This window comes from Sesamum indicum, linkage group LG12 (genome assembly GCF_026168435.1).
Source record: "Sesamum indicum cultivar Baizhima isolate 11 linkage group LG12, ASM2616843v1, whole genome shotgun sequence".
NCBI classification, from domain to species: Eukaryota; Viridiplantae; Streptophyta; class Magnoliopsida; order Lamiales; family Pedaliaceae; genus Sesamum; species Sesamum indicum.
Genome location: NC_142668.1, coordinates 11921435 through 11940457, shown reverse-complemented (window position 1 = coordinate 11940457; position 19023 = coordinate 11921435). Strand labels below are relative to the sequence as shown.

The 19023-nt window shown below is 30.6% G+C and overlaps 2 protein-coding genes across 2 annotated transcripts; both read right to left on the bottom strand.

Annotated features, from left to right (window-relative positions):
• Nucleotides 1-366: 366 nt before the first annotated feature.
• On the bottom strand, nucleotides 367-3793 carry LOC105165813 (protein DETOXIFICATION 18). The gene is made up of 6 exons (XM_011084975.3): nucleotides 3460-3793; nucleotides 2210-2754; nucleotides 1895-1981; nucleotides 1745-1801; nucleotides 1243-1600; nucleotides 367-701 (listed from the first exon to the last, which is right to left on the bottom strand). The coding sequence occupies exons 1-6, from the start codon at nucleotides 3760-3762 to the stop codon at nucleotides 561-563; spliced, it is 1491 nt and encodes a 496-aa protein (XP_011083277.1). The 5' UTR covers nucleotides 3763-3793; the 3' UTR covers nucleotides 367-560.
• A 6472-nt stretch (nucleotides 3794-10265) lies between these two features.
• LOC105165395 (3-hydroxyacyl-CoA dehydrogenase family protein) lies at nucleotides 10266-13449 on the bottom strand. Its single transcript, XM_011084391.3, has 4 exons — nucleotides 13188-13449; nucleotides 12804-13025; nucleotides 11358-11470; nucleotides 10266-11021 (listed from the first exon to the last, which is right to left on the bottom strand). Exons 1-4 carry the CDS (start codon nucleotides 13371-13373, stop codon nucleotides 10682-10684), a joined length of 861 nt encoding a protein of 286 aa, XP_011082693.1. The 5' UTR covers nucleotides 13374-13449; the 3' UTR covers nucleotides 10266-10681.
• Between the last annotated feature and the right edge of the window lie 5574 nt (nucleotides 13450-19023).

The following is a 19023-nucleotide window of genomic DNA, read 5'->3' as shown; positions in this document are numbered from 1 at the left end:
AAAACCCTCTCTGTATATGTATACAACTTGTGCTTCAAAACCCCTCTCTCGGACAATTTTAAAATCCTTTTCTTAAATAATTTATGTGAGGGTTCACATGTGTTCGAATGTTTTATATTAGAGAGACCTGCTAAAAATTTTATGTTTGGATATATCAAATAATGTAATGAATTGTATTCATCGATTTCTTCTTTTTGGCCAATGCATATTTGGAATATATATTAGATTTTTTAAGTTGTGTTTGGATTTCGATTAATAGGAACAAAAGTCCTAAATTATAAAAAAACACGTGCAGTGCTTTTTTTTTTTATACAATATTTGCAAAATCTGGAGACTGAAGGATAAAAATTATGAAAAACTTGAAAATTAGGAACTGCAAAATGCAAAAGATACTGCAAGAAAATTGCTTTTGATCCTATTACATAATTTTCTCTCCAACAATTTATTGAGAACCCACATCTTATTACTCGGCTTAATTATGCCAATAACGTTGTCCGAAGAGTAAACTTTAGAATCTCAGCAATAACAGCTTTTATTCGCAAATTTGACACGTTAAATCCTCAGGCAACGTAATTAGGAACATGTTGCTCTTCCAGAATGTCAGTTGAGGGGTTCGCGGGCAGCTTAATTCTTGTCCTGGTCAGCAACAAGAGGCTTACAACCTGGAGGCCGAGACCACATGTGAACCCAATCCACAAACCCTACAACGTATGCCACAACATTTTGGAACCAGATTTCAGCATCTTATTTTGTTCGTGGATGTCTAATCGGGTAAAATAGTTTTTTTAGTCTCATAAAATAAGGGTATAATTTTTTTTGGTACCATAAAAATGGCAAGTGAGGCTTTTACTCCTATAAAACTCAAAATCACACCTTTTTAGTCCAAAAAAATGTGACTTAGACTCAAAATCTGAACACTTTTTTTGTTCCAAACAATGCTTTTTTAGTCCAAAAAACACAACCTATATGACTTTTTGAAATTAAAAATACGTAATTATGAATTTTATGAAACTAAAAATAATACCTTCATAATTACAGTACCAAAACAAACTCTACCCTTGTTTTATGGGACTAAAAAAGCATTTTGGCACGTAGTAATCCAAAGTGAACATAGTGTGCAGTAATTGTCATAACATAATCCAAAGTGAATATAGTGTGCAGTAACTGTCATAACATAATCCAAAGTGACATACTGTGCAGTAATTGTCATAAGATACGGAAACTAGTCTTGTAGGTACGTACCTGTGCGTATAGTTTAAACTTGAAGCCAAGTAGGACCGCCAATGGCATCCCGATTAGATAGAACGTCGTTAGGTTAATCCACGCCCCGTTGTGCTGCCAACCACACCCTCGAGTCACCCCTGATAAGGTGGCTTGAACGAAATCAAGCACGATAGAAAGGGCAAGCAGAGGTGTCATTGAGGAAAATGCGTCCACAATTGCAGGGCTGTTTGTGAAGAGGCCAGCCCAGACATGGGATCCGAGGATTAAGACTAAAATGACAGCAAGTGCAACAAAAGTGGTCAGCTTGAGAGCCACGGTCATTGCACGCCTGGCTCGACCAGGGTTTCCAGCTCCCAACTCATTGGACATCCTTGTGCTGCAAACATCACGCTTCAACATTGTGTTAACGTGACATGATTTGATCGATGTTTTCACACTTAGCCTATGTACTATAATACCATAATGTATAATGTAACATATAATTCAAGTCATTTGACGTGAAAACGCTCAGAAAAGTTACCTTACTGCTGCGCCAAGACCATAAGACAGCATGAAGGAAAAGTTTTCTGTACTAGCGCTGCGGATCGATCAATGTCTTATAATCAAGCCTCTGTTAATTCGTAAGTATTAAAGACTCGGAAACAAAAGGAAGTACAGTTAAGATTATTACCACATTGCGATTAGGGAAGTATTTATCGTGGAATTTGGCAACAATCCAGCTAGCAAAACCAGAAGCTCAAACGCCCACTCATCCAAACTGGCAAAACAAACAATCAAATCTAGTAAAATCTAGTATGTCTGTGATCAAACAGTTCAGATATTCTTAGTATGTCTATGTTCAAACAGTTCAGATATTCTATTACACATTAGTATGTCTGCATGTGTACTTGTACGCGTACTTAATCTAGCACTTAATACGAAATGCAACATAGATTTGCAATGAAATTAGATTTGTATGACGAAAAGAGAAGATCAAGAATCTAACCACGACATAGCTGCGGATACTAGAGCCAGCTTCAGGTTGGCAAAAATGGAATAGAAAGGCTCCCATGAAAACCCACTCCAAGTATCCTTAAACCTATTTGCATGGAGAATGTACATTCCTAGGATTATTACAGCCATCCACAACGAAATCGACGCTGCCAGCGCCGCACCCTTAAAGGCAAGATCAGTGCAATGGATCAAAGCATAAGCGACACCAACGTGAATGATCAGAGGCATCAGGGAGAGCCCAACAAGCGGAAAAGCAACCGATTGCATCTGAAGAAACCGCAGGATGTTCTCCAAGAAACCATAGGCAAACAATCCTGGTATGAGGTACTTCAAGTAGAGAGATGCCTGTTTTGATATTTGAGGATCTTGATGTAAGAATGTAAGGATTGTGTCAGAGTACCACCAGAGAATCGAGACAAGGGTCGTGAAGAAGAATGATATGATGCAAGAGGTCTGCAGGTGAATCCCCAGTGTTTTGTATAACTTGGCGCCGAAGTCTTGCCCACAAAGTGTGTCCAGGGCACCGCTCAGGCCAACCTATATATATATACCAGAAAATCAACAAGATTTTTGAATTCTTTTAACAATATAACTTGATCTTGGCTTTTCTCAGGATGTAAGAACATGTTTGAGACGTCCACTTTATCGTGTTAGATTTGCTTATGTGTCCGAAAAATATACCTACACTCGAAGTACGAGAAGCTCTTCATACGAATTTTTCTATTTCCTCTTAATGTTTCGAGCCACTGTCTCTTCAAGCCTTTTAGCTGTTCCTGAACTTTTGCTAGGTTTACCCAGTGGATTTGGAAAGAAAGGTTGTTGGCAAAAGCCTGGGTTAGGTGTGAAAGGTATTCGGTTTGCCACCAGCTCTTAAGCTTCTAGTTTGAACTGAGTTGGATCAGAACCTAATTACCTAGTCACACAATATATTCAATCCAATGCATAGTTTAACAAGAGTTGGTTCAGTTCAGTTAAACTTGAATTTTGATAAACGTTTTCATCCTCAAGTACATGTATATGATACTGCACCAAATCATTCACAAACAAGTAAAAAGAAACTCAGGATGTTCAAACACGTTTTCGACACATTCTTAGGACTTGGAAAGAATTAGGTTTGCTTTTGTACTCTCCTCACTTTATCTTTTTGACAAATTAAGATCTGTTTGGTTATGATTATCGTGCATGTAAATTTCGCAGCAGTGTCTTAAATTCTCTTGATCGATGTTGTACATTAACTTTTACCAAGAAGGTGAAGCCGGTGATGGAGGCCCAAGAATTGGCAAGATTGGAAGCAGCGAGCTGCTCCTCTCCAAGGTGGCCGGCGAACATTACAGAAACCAAAGGGATGCTGTCATAACACACATTTGTCAGAATCATGGGCATCGACAGTAAAATCATGTCCTTGGCTTCTTCCCCGTCCAAGCTCTTGTACCACCATCGCCTCCGCTGCGTCCCCGCCTTTGCTCCGCCGCTCTCCACCCGAAGACCCAGCTCTTCCTCCTCCTCCTCCGCCTTGTTCAGAGGCACATAAATTTCCCCTTCCATTTTCAGTAATTAATATTCGGAACTAGCGATGTCGTTTAACGACTGCATGCGCACACTGAGTATTATATAGATACATCTGGTGAACGTTTCCGGTAGACGAATGCAGCCCTCGCACAGTGCAATCAGATTAGGTAACAGTCGTCTGATTATTGGTGCATGCTGGACCAGACGCTTTAAATGAAATATTCTAATTTCAATTCACCATTCATCAATTAAATCATGTCATGATGACCCTATATATATATATATGTATAATTATCATAGTTATATATCATGTGACTTAACATATAATTTAAAAAGAATAATCGGTTATAGTTAAATATATATATAAGAAATATAAATATTATAATATTTATCATATAATTCATTTATATATAATTGATCTAAATTTGAATTAAATATTCTCCATAAACGATAATAGTTCAAAATTTATCAATATTCCAAAATTGCACATCTTGTTTTTGGATGATAAAATGATCTTTTATTACATGGCGTTACATTCATTCATGTATTGTAGGTGACTAAAACCTGGTGTACTAAAACTGACAAAATTGAAAAAAGGTATAATTTGGTATGAAAAGTGAAATTATCTCTAAAATTTACTACTAATGACTTCAAATAAAATATTCAAATTTAAATAAAATATATTCTTTGTTTTGTCCTTTTTGTCATATATTTTCATTTTTCCGCCAATTTTGAACGTAAAAAAAATTAAAATTCAAAGAAATTTCATATATATTCAGTTTTATTTTTCGTCCAACTATTCTTCTTAACGGAACACAAAATTTTTTTTCTATACATCTATTTTTTTTAGTTTTTTTCTTATTATTATACATCTACTTTATAACCCAATCAAACAGACTCTAATTAATAATGTAGTTGATACTATACATTACTGAAGTGAACATATATTAATAACGATATAAGACGATATTATGATGTGGCATGATTTAGTTGGCGTGGTTTTAATTATACACGTGGCTAAAATTGATAAGTGCATTCAATATCCAACGAAAGAGAATAAACATTGACCAAGTCCAAATCCAAGTTGCGATACACAACCAACTCCATCAATAGCAACAACCACTGAACAAAGTGGGAGCATCGCCCGACGCCATCATACCTACCTGTACGCTTTCGGTTTAATAAAATTTTTTTATTTTAAATTAAATTAATTATTTTTATCAATCACAACGTAAAATATATTTTATTAGCCATTAGTTACAATTCAATCAAACTCAATTTAAATTAAAATTTTTCGTATTTAAAGGGTAATTTTGAAAATTTGCAATGTATGAGGAGTTGGCAACTATTTAAAATAATTGTGTAATATCAAAGTTAGATAACAAATCTTCCACAGAGAAAAGAAAAAGAAAAAAAAAGTTTTTTTTTTTTTTTCCTAAATAACATGTGGTGTTGTGACGCTGGACCCGATTTGATGATCGATATATAAAAACAAAAGTTAAAATAATAAATGGTTTATTTGGGTGGTCCTATTTTCCACCAATTTCAAAATAAAAATAAAATTGAATTTATTATCTTGCATTGGCATGAAACACAAACTGGCTAATCGAAAACGATTTAAGGTCACGTGGTACAAGGGACATGCACATACCTGTAATAAGAAAAAAAGACAAAGAAGAAGAAACTGGTGAACAAGATAGTTTAAGAATGTCCAATTAAGACATTTTACTGTCTGATTTAATCATATATTAAGAAATTTCAGCTTTTATACATGTGTTTGATTGGGCGTAATCTAGCTTCACTACCTATTTCTTTCTACTTTTAATAACAGAAATTTCATTTATTACATTTTAAGCTTTTCTTTCAATTTTTATATATTTTCTATACTACGTACAACTATACAAGTATATATATATAATAAAGTGTCTCATATTAATTGTAAACGAGTACATAGTTTGAGTAACTTCTAAATTCTAACACCTTCTTTTTCTTACGAGAAGCTTTTAAGAGAAAACTATGAGGTTTATATGAAGTTATAGCGATCAATATATTGAGCACCGATAGTGTCACAAACCACATCAATATATATATATATATATATGGGAAAAATGCAAGTAGCCCCCTTGTGATATCGCAAATGAGTAAATTATTCTCTTATAAAAAAATAAATAGCGATTACCTCCCTGTATTTTTTAAAATACAACATTTACCCCCTATATTTTTTAAAAAGAAGCAATGTACTTCCCTGTATAAGGAGATAAATTGCTTCATTTTAAAAAGTATAGAGGGGTAAATTGCTATATTTTTTTTATATGGGGGTAATATGCTCATTTTTAATATCACAAGGGGTAAATTGCTATTCACTATATATATATATATATATATATATATATTGTTTGTATTACCAGACCTTTATAAAGTTTAGAATAGATTACATCGATAACTCTTGAAATTAAATCTAATACAAACACTCCTTGCTCCTCGCAAAACTATAAGTACACTCCTTGAGATTATAATTGTAATTACAAGCATGCCGTCTACTCAATAGCAAAATCTTACACAAATATTTTTTAAGGTAAATTATATTAACACCCCTTAATAAGGGGTGTATCTATAATTTTATAAAGAGCTGATAGTGTTAATTTGTATAATTAGGTTTAATGTAATGTAGTGTGAATGGATTATGACTAGTTTGTGGATGTATGCCTGTGCACTACCTTGGTTTGTGCATCACAATTGCATGAGAAAATAACAGTAATACTCAGGTCATAAATGGTCCAATTTGTAGTTGGGAATTGCATGGTTATTTATTCCGGTGGTCCTTTTTTCTTTTTGCATGGAAGAAAAGAAATTATTTCGGACCTATGCTGTTGCTCAGCTTCTGACCGCGACAAGAAATTCAGACTAAAACGATTCAGAAAACACGTGATTTAAATTTCCATCTACCCAAACAATGAAAAATAAAAAAAATCTCATTAAAAACACAACCAAATAAGCTCTTATTGTCTTCATTCTTTTTCTTTTTTTTAGTAAATAGTTTATTGTCTTAATTTGTGATAGCTATTTAATTCCTGTGAGGAAATAATCAAGACGACGCGGTACAAATAATGAGGTTTTGCCTCAATACTAAGACTAATGTATGTTATAATTAAATAAAAAAATTATGTACTCATATATGTTAATAAGCATATATCTTTAAAGTATTATTATACACGGTTGACTTTAATAAAAAAGAAGGCTCGATGAGATGATAAATAAGTACATTATTTTTGTATTTATTATAAGACATGAAATATATGTAGACTGTTTTTCTATTTTAATGAAAATTATATTTTTTGTTTTATAATTTGGGTGATCTATAAACTTTTAGTCTCATAGCATGAAATAAGGTTAATATTTTATATATATATATATATATATATATATATATATGGCATGCAAAATAATGCTTATAATCGTTGTTCAGTCATGGTTAATCCTCATTGCTATAATTTTTTACTTTTAATTATGATAATTAATTATTAATAAAAATTATATTTGTTTGAAGGGATAATTTAGTTTTGGTATCTCATGTTCCCGACTCATCGGCTTGGGTACTTGATGTTTCTATTTTTCATCACTATTGCTATCCACCATTAGTTTGACTGTAGAAACTAATGATCATCGCAATTTGATGGAAAAAAGAGGTGGGATTTCCTCAATAATACAAGAATAATGCAAATGGCAGAGTAAAAATTCATTTTTATTCCTAACATTTCAAATTAACTTCAAAATCATCCCTATCTTTTCGATTAACTTAGAATAGTCGCTCCAATAATTTTTCAGCGGGGTAAAATTTATTTTAAACCCTCACTTTTGATTTTAATTTCAAAATAATCCCTCCAATAATAGTCCCTCCAATGAGTGATTTTCCTATATTACCCTTATGAAACTCCTCTTCTTTTTTTTTTAACATAAAATCATTCATTAACTTTTTTATTTTTTAATTATAATTTGGCCCTTCTAATTTAAACTTAAAAAATATAATTGTTTTAATTAAAATAATTTATTTTTGGCCCTCAAATAATAACTTGTCTAATGATATATTAATATAATTACTGTGAATTTAATAAATTTATTGAATTTTCTAAATAAATAAGTTGAAGAAAATAATTTGAATAAAAAAATAGAACAAAAATATTTAAATAAAAAACTTCTAAAATTAGAACATAAATTAAGAAAATAAATACGTCAACTAAAATATTAAAAAAATAAGGTATATAAAACTCTTTAATTCATTCAGATATTCTTTTATATGAAAAATTTCAGAAGTTCAATAAATTCATGACATTTATATTGATATGATTAATCAAATTATTATCTGTACTTTTATATAATTGAATATCACCATTTTCTTGTTTTCAATTTTTTTTGTTTGTCATTTTTTATTCTTAAAATTATTTTATTTTAAATTTTGCTTTTCTTCCTTCTCAATTTCTATTTCTCTTTTTCTTCTCTCACTTTTTTTTTCAATAATTTCTCATAACTTTCTTCTACTTTTTAATATTTTTTATTTATCCAATTAAAATATATATGTCTAAAACAAGAAGTAATTTCTAAAAGTGTTAAAATTAAATGTACACAAACATCTGAATAAACGTTAATGATAAATTTTTTTAATTAAAATAATTATTATTTTTAATTAAGCTAATGTATGAGGGACCAAATTACAATAAAAAAGATGGAAAGTGAAGCACTAAAATAAATTTTTGTAAAAAAGAAAAAGTTTGATAGGGGTAATATGGAAAAATTAACTGCTGAAGGGATTAATTCGAAGTTAATTGAAAAGACAGGGACTGTTTTGAAGTTGAAATCAAAATGAATTTTACCCATTTTCGGCCAAATTATAAGATTTTTGTAGATTAATGTGGGCCCTCACATTCTAATTTCCATTGCAATTTAATCCCTTGCATCCAAATTTGCATGTAAAAAGTTATATCTTTGTCAAATGTTAGTAAATATATGTGCTTCTTTAATTCTAAGTTAATAAAATATTTAAATTATTAGATATGTATATATTTCATAATACATATGTCCTCAAGTAAAAAGTATATCCTGCACATAAAAAAAAGAAAAAGATATTAGTAATTTGTTAAAATCAAATAAAAACTATATGCTTATTTAATTTTAAATTGAATTTAATTTTTTTTAGTATGGCTATATATCGTTCTATGAGAGATCTCATTCACTATAAGTAATAATAAGAAAACATCCATTTATTTAGTTTTTAGTTAGTAAATTATTTAAATCATTAGCTACTTTTATTTATCATAAATGTGAGGGATGAACATTTTCTTTATTTTTCAACAATTTTTGTCTGCTTTTGCATTTCTTCAATTCAACTTTCAAGCATTCGTCTTTTGACTTTGAACTTATTTATTTCGTTTTCAAGATGATTTACTTTCATAAATAAATCAGGAATATTTTGTTTCAATTTATTTCATTTTTTCATATCAAATTATTTAAACACTTCACAATATTTCCTTTTATATGAACAAAAAAATTCAAAGTTAACATAAACAAAATTCAAATCTATCCCGTAATCAGTGTATGCCTAAAACCTCATTTTCAAATTTATTTTGGTCCAAAAAATTTACAACGGTAGCTCAATTCCACTACTGCGAATCCATTTGTTCTAAGATGAATCACTACTCAAATTTGAGAAAGATGCAAATTGATTTATCCTGAGTAGTCTCGTTTCTTGCTAAATTTCCTCAATTATACTCTCTCAACTCTCATATGTAGTGAACACTAAAGCAATCAAATATGGGCTTTTATTGAGGAACCCCACTTGTTTTTTTCTCCAAATTGGGGTTCATTGTTAGTTTTCACCGTCAAAGTAGCAACAATGATAAAAAATAGAAACATGATATATGTGGGGAGCATGATATACCAAAATTGAATTAAGGGGATAGTTTAGGTACCAAAAGTGAATTTTTCCCTTTATCTGTATGAATCATGACGTGACAACAATTTGGACTCAGCCCTTGTAAGTGAATGTTGGCCCAAACATTAAGATAGAAAGATGGATGGACCATCAGGCCCAGTGGGCGATGAAAAATACATTTCCAAAATTAGTGCGAGGGTAAATTACAACCACGTATGTTGAGATTTGATATAATTATAAATATATTTTATTATTTAAAAATTATTAATACCATTCTAATTTTAGCAGTTGTTTAATAATTAGTCAAATTCGTTAGTTTCTGTTTGGAATAAGAATTATAAATTTTTTTAATTATTTTTTTACAGACTAAGTGAATAATTAATCTTTGATGAAGCGGAAACAGGAGCAGCAAAGGAGACACTGGAACAGCAACTTCATCTATCCCTCTCTTGTCCTCTCTTACCCCTCTGTATGTCTGTCTCAAGCCCCACCTGCTGCTACTGAAAACTGTGTACCAGAAACCTGTGATATTTCATAATCGGACCCATTCACATGCCAAGGAGAAAAGAATGCGGTTGCATTGCAGATAATGTTTGCATCAATCACCTCTGTCTTCTCATGTGCTAATTGACACCTTCTTTTTATTAAAATTAAAAGATATAATTTAAAAGTAAATTCACATACAATACAATATAGGTATGAGTATGACATCTGTGGGTTGTCCAAAGTGCACATTTAGTAGGAGGTTGGCAAGTATCAGAGTGAATGGCCTTTCACTGTAACCTACACTAACCTCTATTGCTTTAGTAGGATTTCGTTCGTATTACAATGGAAAACATAGTGCATCAGATGATTACAGAGCTTATCCTGTAGAAAGAATTTACCAGAGATTCTGAATGACTGAACTAGTTTAAGCTGATGAACACATGACCTCAATATCATCAAGCCGTGTAAGATTATTACACAAGACGTCATCAAGATCCTTGCTGCTATATTTTTATTCAAAGTCCAACTGATGGTATCATTTCTTCACATTTTGCTGTATTTGTACACACCAACACCCTTCTTTCTACCAAGGCGACCAGCATCAACATACTGCACGAGTAGAGGGCAAGGTGCGTATTTACTATCACCAAGGCCGGCATGGAGGACTTTCATGATCGACAAGCAAACATCAAGTCCGATGTGATCAGCCAGCTCAAGCGGACCCATTGGGTGGTTTGTTCCCAGCTTCATTCCTGCATCGATGTCTTCCTTTGTTGCCACTCCCGTGTAGAGTGCATGAAACGCTTCATTTATCATCGGCATCAGAATCCGATTTACGATGAAGCCGGAGAAATCCTGAGAACAAACAATTTTCTTGCCGAGCCTGCAAACCAAGGTACTAGTCTAAGGATTGGACTTATTAAAACTATTGCATAGAAAATCCAATGTTTCTGATTAGTACCAAGCGGAGGCAATAGACCTAGTCTTCTTGCAAGCCAACATAAGAAACAGCTGAATGCTGGTCACTCAAAGCAACTTTTAAGGGAAATTCTCCAACCTCAAACAACTTGCTTAACCATTTCAAAAGGTAGGATCTCATAAAATTTTGATAAGAGCAACTTTGTGGTTTTGGTCTAATCCATTCGGTTAGTAATATAACATAGAAGGCATCTGTAACCAGAACGAAAATGAGGTAAAACTGAGGTGTTTGTTCCGTTACCTCTCTGCCAAGCATTTTGTGGCATTGAATGTATCGTCTGACGTATTAGCTCCTCTGATAATCTCAACCAGTTTCATAATAGGTGGAGGATTCATGAAATGCATTCCAATCACCTGCGGACAACAAAAGTACTGCGTTGGAGCGGGTACACAGAACAATTAGTTGATAAAAATGAATATGTGGTGCAAACAACGTATCATCAGAGATGACCACCATAGCCCAAACCGCATAAGTTTTTCACTAAGTCGGAATCCATTGCCAGGGATCAGAGGAACAGTAGCAAGCATCATTGAGAAGCTCAAAAGTGATCAGCATGTTAAGCACAGTTTTTCTTTTGGGAGTCAAAATAATCATAATCCCCGCATGCATATGGCACAAGTAAGAGCTTACAGCATGGCAGTTAAATTATCTTAGTTGGGATAGCCACAATGCTCGAATCCAATTATCAAAGAGAGAAAAGGCGCTAGAAACGGGCATTTTCAGTTCCTAACTATGTCAAAAAAGTCTTAAAACTGGATCTAGTAGGATCTTTGGTGGAATGTAAGTTCCAAACAAACACATTATTAAGATTTCAAATTGTAGAAAATGAAAAGATGGCTTTCGTTCTCTCCACTGGACTTCCTATAGTTTTCATCTTTCCTGTACTATTAATTTACATCAGAACAGAAGCCCAACTAATGAGTTTTTGCTAGTAGGCAAGTCTCTACAGTCGGTGCAGGCTATCCAACTGGAAACTTCAAACATAGAATGCCATCCACATCATAGTAGTCAGTGGCGCACGGCGCACAATGACGCCAAGGGCTCCTGGAGCCATGGCACATGGCGTACGGCACGGCGCGCGTCTTTTCAAAGGATGGCCCAAAAATAAGAAATAATCTATATATTTATATAATTAGTATTATTTTGATTTAAATTAATGTATAAGGAATTAAATAAGATATATAAAACAACAAATTGAACATAACAAAACTTCATATAATTAAATCATCCCCAAAAAAAACACTAACAGAACAATTAAAGCACTCAAAGATTAATAATCAAAGATTCAATCGGCATATTAGAGCTTGTACTACTGTACACGCCAAAAATTAACTTAGGAAATTAGGGTTTATTAAGTTAATTTTTTTTTAAGGTTTATATTTAGGAAATTAGGGTTTTATTAACTTTTTTTTTTTTTTTAATTCATGGGCCTGGGCAGCCCAGCCAAAACCCAGGCCGCCCAGGCCCTTTTCTTTCATCAGGCGCGCGCCTGGGCAGCGCCGGAAAGGCGCCCAGGCGCGCGCTATGGCGGTGCCATGCCGAAGGCGTGCGCCATTGACTACTATGATCCACATTGATAGTGAACCCTGTTCCTTTTCCTACATTAATATTTGAAGTCTTGTAAACTATGATATTGTCATCTTTTACAGTAAAAACCAATCACAACTGCATTAGGGAATGAAAAACCTGGCTAGGCCGGCTGGTTGCAGAAGCTAAACGAGTTATTGAAATTGAACTGGTATTAGAAGCCAAGATCGCAGACTCTTTTACGATGCTATCCAATCGAGTAAACAACTTCTTTTTCACCTCCTCAGACTCCACAATAGCCTCAATTACTATATCCACGGAACCAAAATCTTCTAAACTTGAAGTATACTTTAAGTTCCTTACAGCTTCAGCACCTTTTTCCTGTAGAAAAACAGTTGCAGACACTTAAAGCTATTCTGATCAACCAAGTTTCCCTCAAGAATCAAAATGAAAAATTTCAAATTCGCAAGCAAGATCACAGGACCCAGATATAATTATCAGTCAGAAAATCAATGGATTGGCCAAAACAGGCACAAAGAGTACCTTGGTGAGACGGCCTTTGGAGACGAGGCTTTGGATTGTGGAAGAGATTGATTGATGGGCTTTAGAGAGAGCAGTGGAGTCCGAGTCATGGAGCCAGACTTCAAGGCCGTTGACGGCGACGAGCTGTGCTATGCCGGAGCCCATTTGACCGCCACCCACCACACCCACACTCCTAATCTCCGCCATGTGTCCGCCAGGACCACCGTCACACGACGCCTGTCTATTCTTATGTCTCGCAATAATAGTTAATGACAATGGATAATCATAATTGCACACCCACCCCTAGGTTTGGTCGCCTAGCCCCTCTGGTTTGGAAAATCTAATAAAAAAATTCTTACGTTGATAAAATTTAAGGTTAAATATATTTTACATTCATAAATTATGTATTATGTTTCATTTATACTCTTGTATAACAAAAATATTTTTAAGAAAATAATTTGATATTAATAAGATAAAAATATCCTTCTCATTTATTTTTATACATTTTTATTTAAAAAATATAAAATATTATATATTGGCATATTTTACAGTGTATATATATGTTCATATAATATTTTAAATTTGTATAGAACAGCAAAGGCCAAAATTATATAAAATTTTTACTAGTTGTGTAAAAAATATAAGAATTATCATTTTATGGAGTGTATACAGATTTTATACTCAGTATAAAAAATATAAATTTTTGGTAATATTTATTTTAAATAAAAAAATTTATAATAATTCAGATTATATTTAGAAGAATGATTGTGATAGAAATATTTTATGAGCATACATAATAAGGACATTTTCATCATAAAAAAAAATAGTATATATCATGTGGGACCATTTTGTTATATTTTATTGCTTAGGGGTGTAAATGCATTTTATGCATAATTTAGGAGTACAACATGTATTTAACCCTAAAATTTATTATAATTAACGTAAAGAATTAAATAAAACTTCATATTTTATTCTTAATTGACTTACAGATTTACTATAAATTCAACAAATTTTTTTATAATTAAACTGTCCTTTTAAAATGATAATGTAGATCCCTACGTTCATTAGCATGTGAATATCTAAAAGAGTATGATAAAAAAAATTATTTAACGTGCAATAAATTAATAATGAGTCAATATAAAATAAATATATTTTCATTCAATTTTTTGTAGATATTAATAAATTTCATAAATTTTGAGTAATGAATTAATTTATTTAGTAAATAAAAATAAATATCAAGAATACTAAATTTAATTTCTCAAATCACATGGAGTTTATATTAAATTACACAAGTTCATAGGATGACAATTTAGTTATAGTTTAACGAACAGAATAATTACACTCTCCTCCCTAAATTCGATGTAATTACATATACATTTTTCGTGGTTTGAAAAATTACGCTTAGTACTTTTAACATTTATTTTCATATGACAAATAAGTTTCTTCATTAGTTAATATTTATCAAATTTGTTGATATTAATGAAAAAAATTGGATAAAAATTAATATTTATCCCGATTAATTTATTAATAATTTATTATAGGTCAAATAAAAAAAAGTATGACAAAATTACCCTTATACATTTTCACACATTTTATGTATGTAGCAAGTATATCTTCACCATTATAACGATATTTTAGTTAACATGGAATAAGTCAGTCATAAACCAATCGAGGATAATTAATTTTCATTCAATTTTTTCGTTTATATCAATAAATTGAGTAAATTTTAACTAATAAAAGGATTTATTTAATAAATGAATAAAAATATTAAATATAATTTTTTGAATTATAAAAAATTTATATGTAATTACACTAAATTTAGGAGAGATGAATGTAAGAAAACTTTGGATTGCTCAATTTTATGGAAAGCAATTCTGGATCAGGCCCAATCCAATATCCACTTCAGGCCTCAAACCTCTTATCATTGTATTGGGCTATAGCAGTTCTTTTGTAAGCGAATCGGGGTAGTGGTTATCACATGAAGCAGCCTTTGTCATAGTAATATATTTTCAACTGTTTCTATTTTCTGATCCTAACTTAGTATACATTTACTATTCGAACCCGAAACTTTTAGAAGGAGAGGGAAAATCGTCTTTTGTTCTAACATGTTAGGAGATTTTTTTTTTTAAATTTAGTCTTATTTATTATGATTTTTTAAATTGCATATCATAAGTTAGATTTTTTTTTTTTTTTTTTAGCCCTCATATGTTGTTTTCGTCCAATAATTAATGTAGAAACATAGAACCGTTAGTTCAAACACATGTTGGACTAACGGCCCCGTGACTTTTTCTGTTAATTATTGGACGAAATAGTCATATGCAGAATGAAAATGAGAAACTTTTAACTTACGGGGTGCAATGTGAGAAAATCATAATAAATAAGACTAAATTGAAAACAAGCTTAATTTATAAGACTAAAAATGCGAGTTTTTTTCTAAAGGAGATCTTGAACTCAAAACTACTAAGTTATCCGCTAGGAAATGTGTGTTGTACTTATTATATAAACTAGTATATGGTGGCATACTTAATTGTGTGTATAATTAATTTAAAATTTTAAAAAATAAATATTATTTTTAAAATATATTAATTAGATGAATAAAGTATTAAAAGTAAAAGAAATATGAGAAATATTGTGAAAAATGAAATAAGAGCGGTGTGGTAGTTGAGAAGAGAGGAAATTGGAAGATCAGAAGAGGGGAAAGAAAATATTAATAAAATATTTTTAAAAAAAAACTGACAAATCATAAAATTGAAGACATCAATGAGGTACTTTTCAATTATATAAAGATATAGACAAAAAAAAACACAAAACAAACTGTCATATGTTTTGTACTTTTTGTTTTAATATTTCTTTTTTTTTGTTTGTCATATTACTATGATTAGGCCTGTCAATGAGCAGGTATCGTTCTACTCAGATTCAGACTCAATAAATACCTATCACATTTTTTCATATCCTACCCATACCTTATCCTATAAAATATCCATAGGGTCTTACCCAAATTTCACTCAAAAGCATTGGGTAAAGCTTGGGTCTTACCCATTCGAGATCCACTTTTTTTTTCTCTTACGATATGTTTAAAAGATTAAACGTTCTTAAATTTTAGATTTAAATTCAAGTCAAACAATGTATGTTACTAAATTAACTTAGTAGTGGATTTTCATGACCTGTCGGTCGATAAACTAAAACTAATTACTTCAATTTGAATAGGTGCAAATTGAAAATTTTAAATTATGAACTTGATTTTATCCAAATGATTGGCCGGTATTACTAAAATTTTGAATAAGAATCTTAAAAGTATCCAAATAATGGACCAGTAATATTAATTATTATGAAGTCGGGACAAGTTCAAAATAAAAATGAAGACGTAAGAGTTGGTAAAAGTAAATCAAATTAAGTTTAATATATCTAACTTTTATTTAGATCTCTTAAGTACCATTTGAATTTGCATTTGCATTCAACTTTGATTTGATGAATTTTTAGTAATATGAGTTTAGACATATTTTATTTATTCCATGTATTACTCAAATTTAACTAAATTAAATTAATTCATATATTTTTTTAATTTTTTAAATGTCAAGTTAAATTTGCTTAATCTGATCATAAAATTAATTTTGAGCAATTAAGGAATCAACATGAAAAGCTCTAGTATATTTGATCAAAATTTTCAATAAGAAATTAAGATAAACAAAATATGCAATAAAATAATTTTATACTATTTAAAATTTTAAATAAATAAATTTAGTGGATCAATTTACTAAAAATCTACTAATGCAATAATTTTAAATTAATGAAAAAAATAAATACTTTGGACTCAAACTATATCAATACCTATAGGTATTTTAGGTATTAAGCTATTATGCATACCTATAGATATTTTACGGTATTAAACCCTACCCATATTCAATTTTATGGATATACATATCTATATTACTTTTACGATATCTTCAACTCTTAGAAAGAATTGATGCACCACTGTATGAACATATGAATAATATATGTATATATACGTGTATATACACATAACCACATGTATAAACGTATTTTAATATAATATTAAAATATTAGAAATACTCATATATAAATGTAGCTCAAGTTGAAAAATGTTGTGCCTCCATCTTATTAACATACTTATGAAGAATCAATTCCATTAATTTATACTATGTTATTAAGATAGAGAAGTAGAGACCAATTATTTTAGTGTGCATTTTAAATATAAATTAAATTAACTTTACAAGAAAGAATAAACGACTAGTCATTTTTTTTCCTCTTATATTTTTTCTCTTTTTAGGGAGCTGAAGACAATTTTTTTTAATCAAATGTTGAATGAATTGATTCTTTTTTAGATATCAGAATCTAAATCAGACGGGATAGATGGATGGATCTCTCTCTTTATTCATATATATTACTATATAAAATTGATTTATTACTGTATTATTTTTTTTCTCTCTCTTATCTCCATAGTTTTGTATTTTCTTCTCCATTTGAATTTCACAGTGCTGGCTGTAAATACGTTGCTTGAATTTATGATGATTATCCTGTTCATTTATTAAAATTTGAAAGATAATTCCAATACAATATATATAATAAAAAATTATATTTATTATATATGATGAATGATACATACTTGTGCAAGTATTATGTGAAGATTTTACTCTATTTTGAATACATATTGAGTGTGCTCTTATAAAAAAAAATATTGTATAAAATACGGCTACATCTATTAAGTTTTTTATAATTATTAATACTTTATTTTTTATTTAAAAAATTACAAATATCTCCTTAAATAAAAAATAATTATATTTAATAATTACTACTTTATTATTGTTATTTTTTAATAAAAAATATAAAAAAAATTGAGAGTGAGCAAAATAAACAGTCCGTAGGGCATATTAGTCCATAAAAGTATGTAATAAAATTATAATTCATAATAAAAAAATATTTTGATTATTTCATTATAAATTTAGATAAAATCCAATAAAAGCTAACAGGACAAGCTTATTATACAAACAATTAAAATAATAAAAATATTATAATTTTAAAATAATAAAAACTATTTATAATTATAATAAATCTTTTAAAAAAATGACTGAATTTATCCAAAATTTATTGGTGGTTGTACAAATTGCTTTAAAATCACCAGCTACTTCCCGTGACGAGCAATAACGCGCCGACGACCATCACGCTCCGCGCGTGCGGGGGGAAACGAATCCCACTTCTTCGACGTTTGACCAATCGCCTGGAATTACGACGGAACCGCACCCCACGCCCACTGCATCAACGCGTGTCAGTACAAACCGGCATCTATTGAGTTGTGCTCTTCACTCGCTTTACAAAAGCGTGAAATTGTGGTAGCACTTGAAACCTCAGCGTCCTCGTAGGACCGCACCCATATTAATGTCCGAAAAAGAAAACCTCATCAAATCAGAATGCCCACCTCCCCACTCACCACATTTTACAAACTTTGGGCTAAAGACGAGGGAGTCAGACTTGTGCCTAGTGTTTTGATTCGTTTTTTTAGAGTTTTGTTGTATTTTTTTGGAAATAAAGAGAAAAAAATAAAATAAATAAGTATATATTAAAAATAGTATGTATGTTTGGATTTATTTTTGAAAATAATTGAAATAAATATTATATATATTTACTGTTGTATTTTAGAGGACAAAAATTACTATTTATTGTCAAATTATGTCTTTTTTTATATATATTTATGTATATATATATGTATGTATGTATTTATGTTAAAATAGTTAAAAATATTTAGAAAAAAATATTTTTAAATAATAATAAATATTAAATATATTTTAATTCGTTTTGATGTTAATTTAAAAAAAAAAACAAACATAGCGGTGATATATGA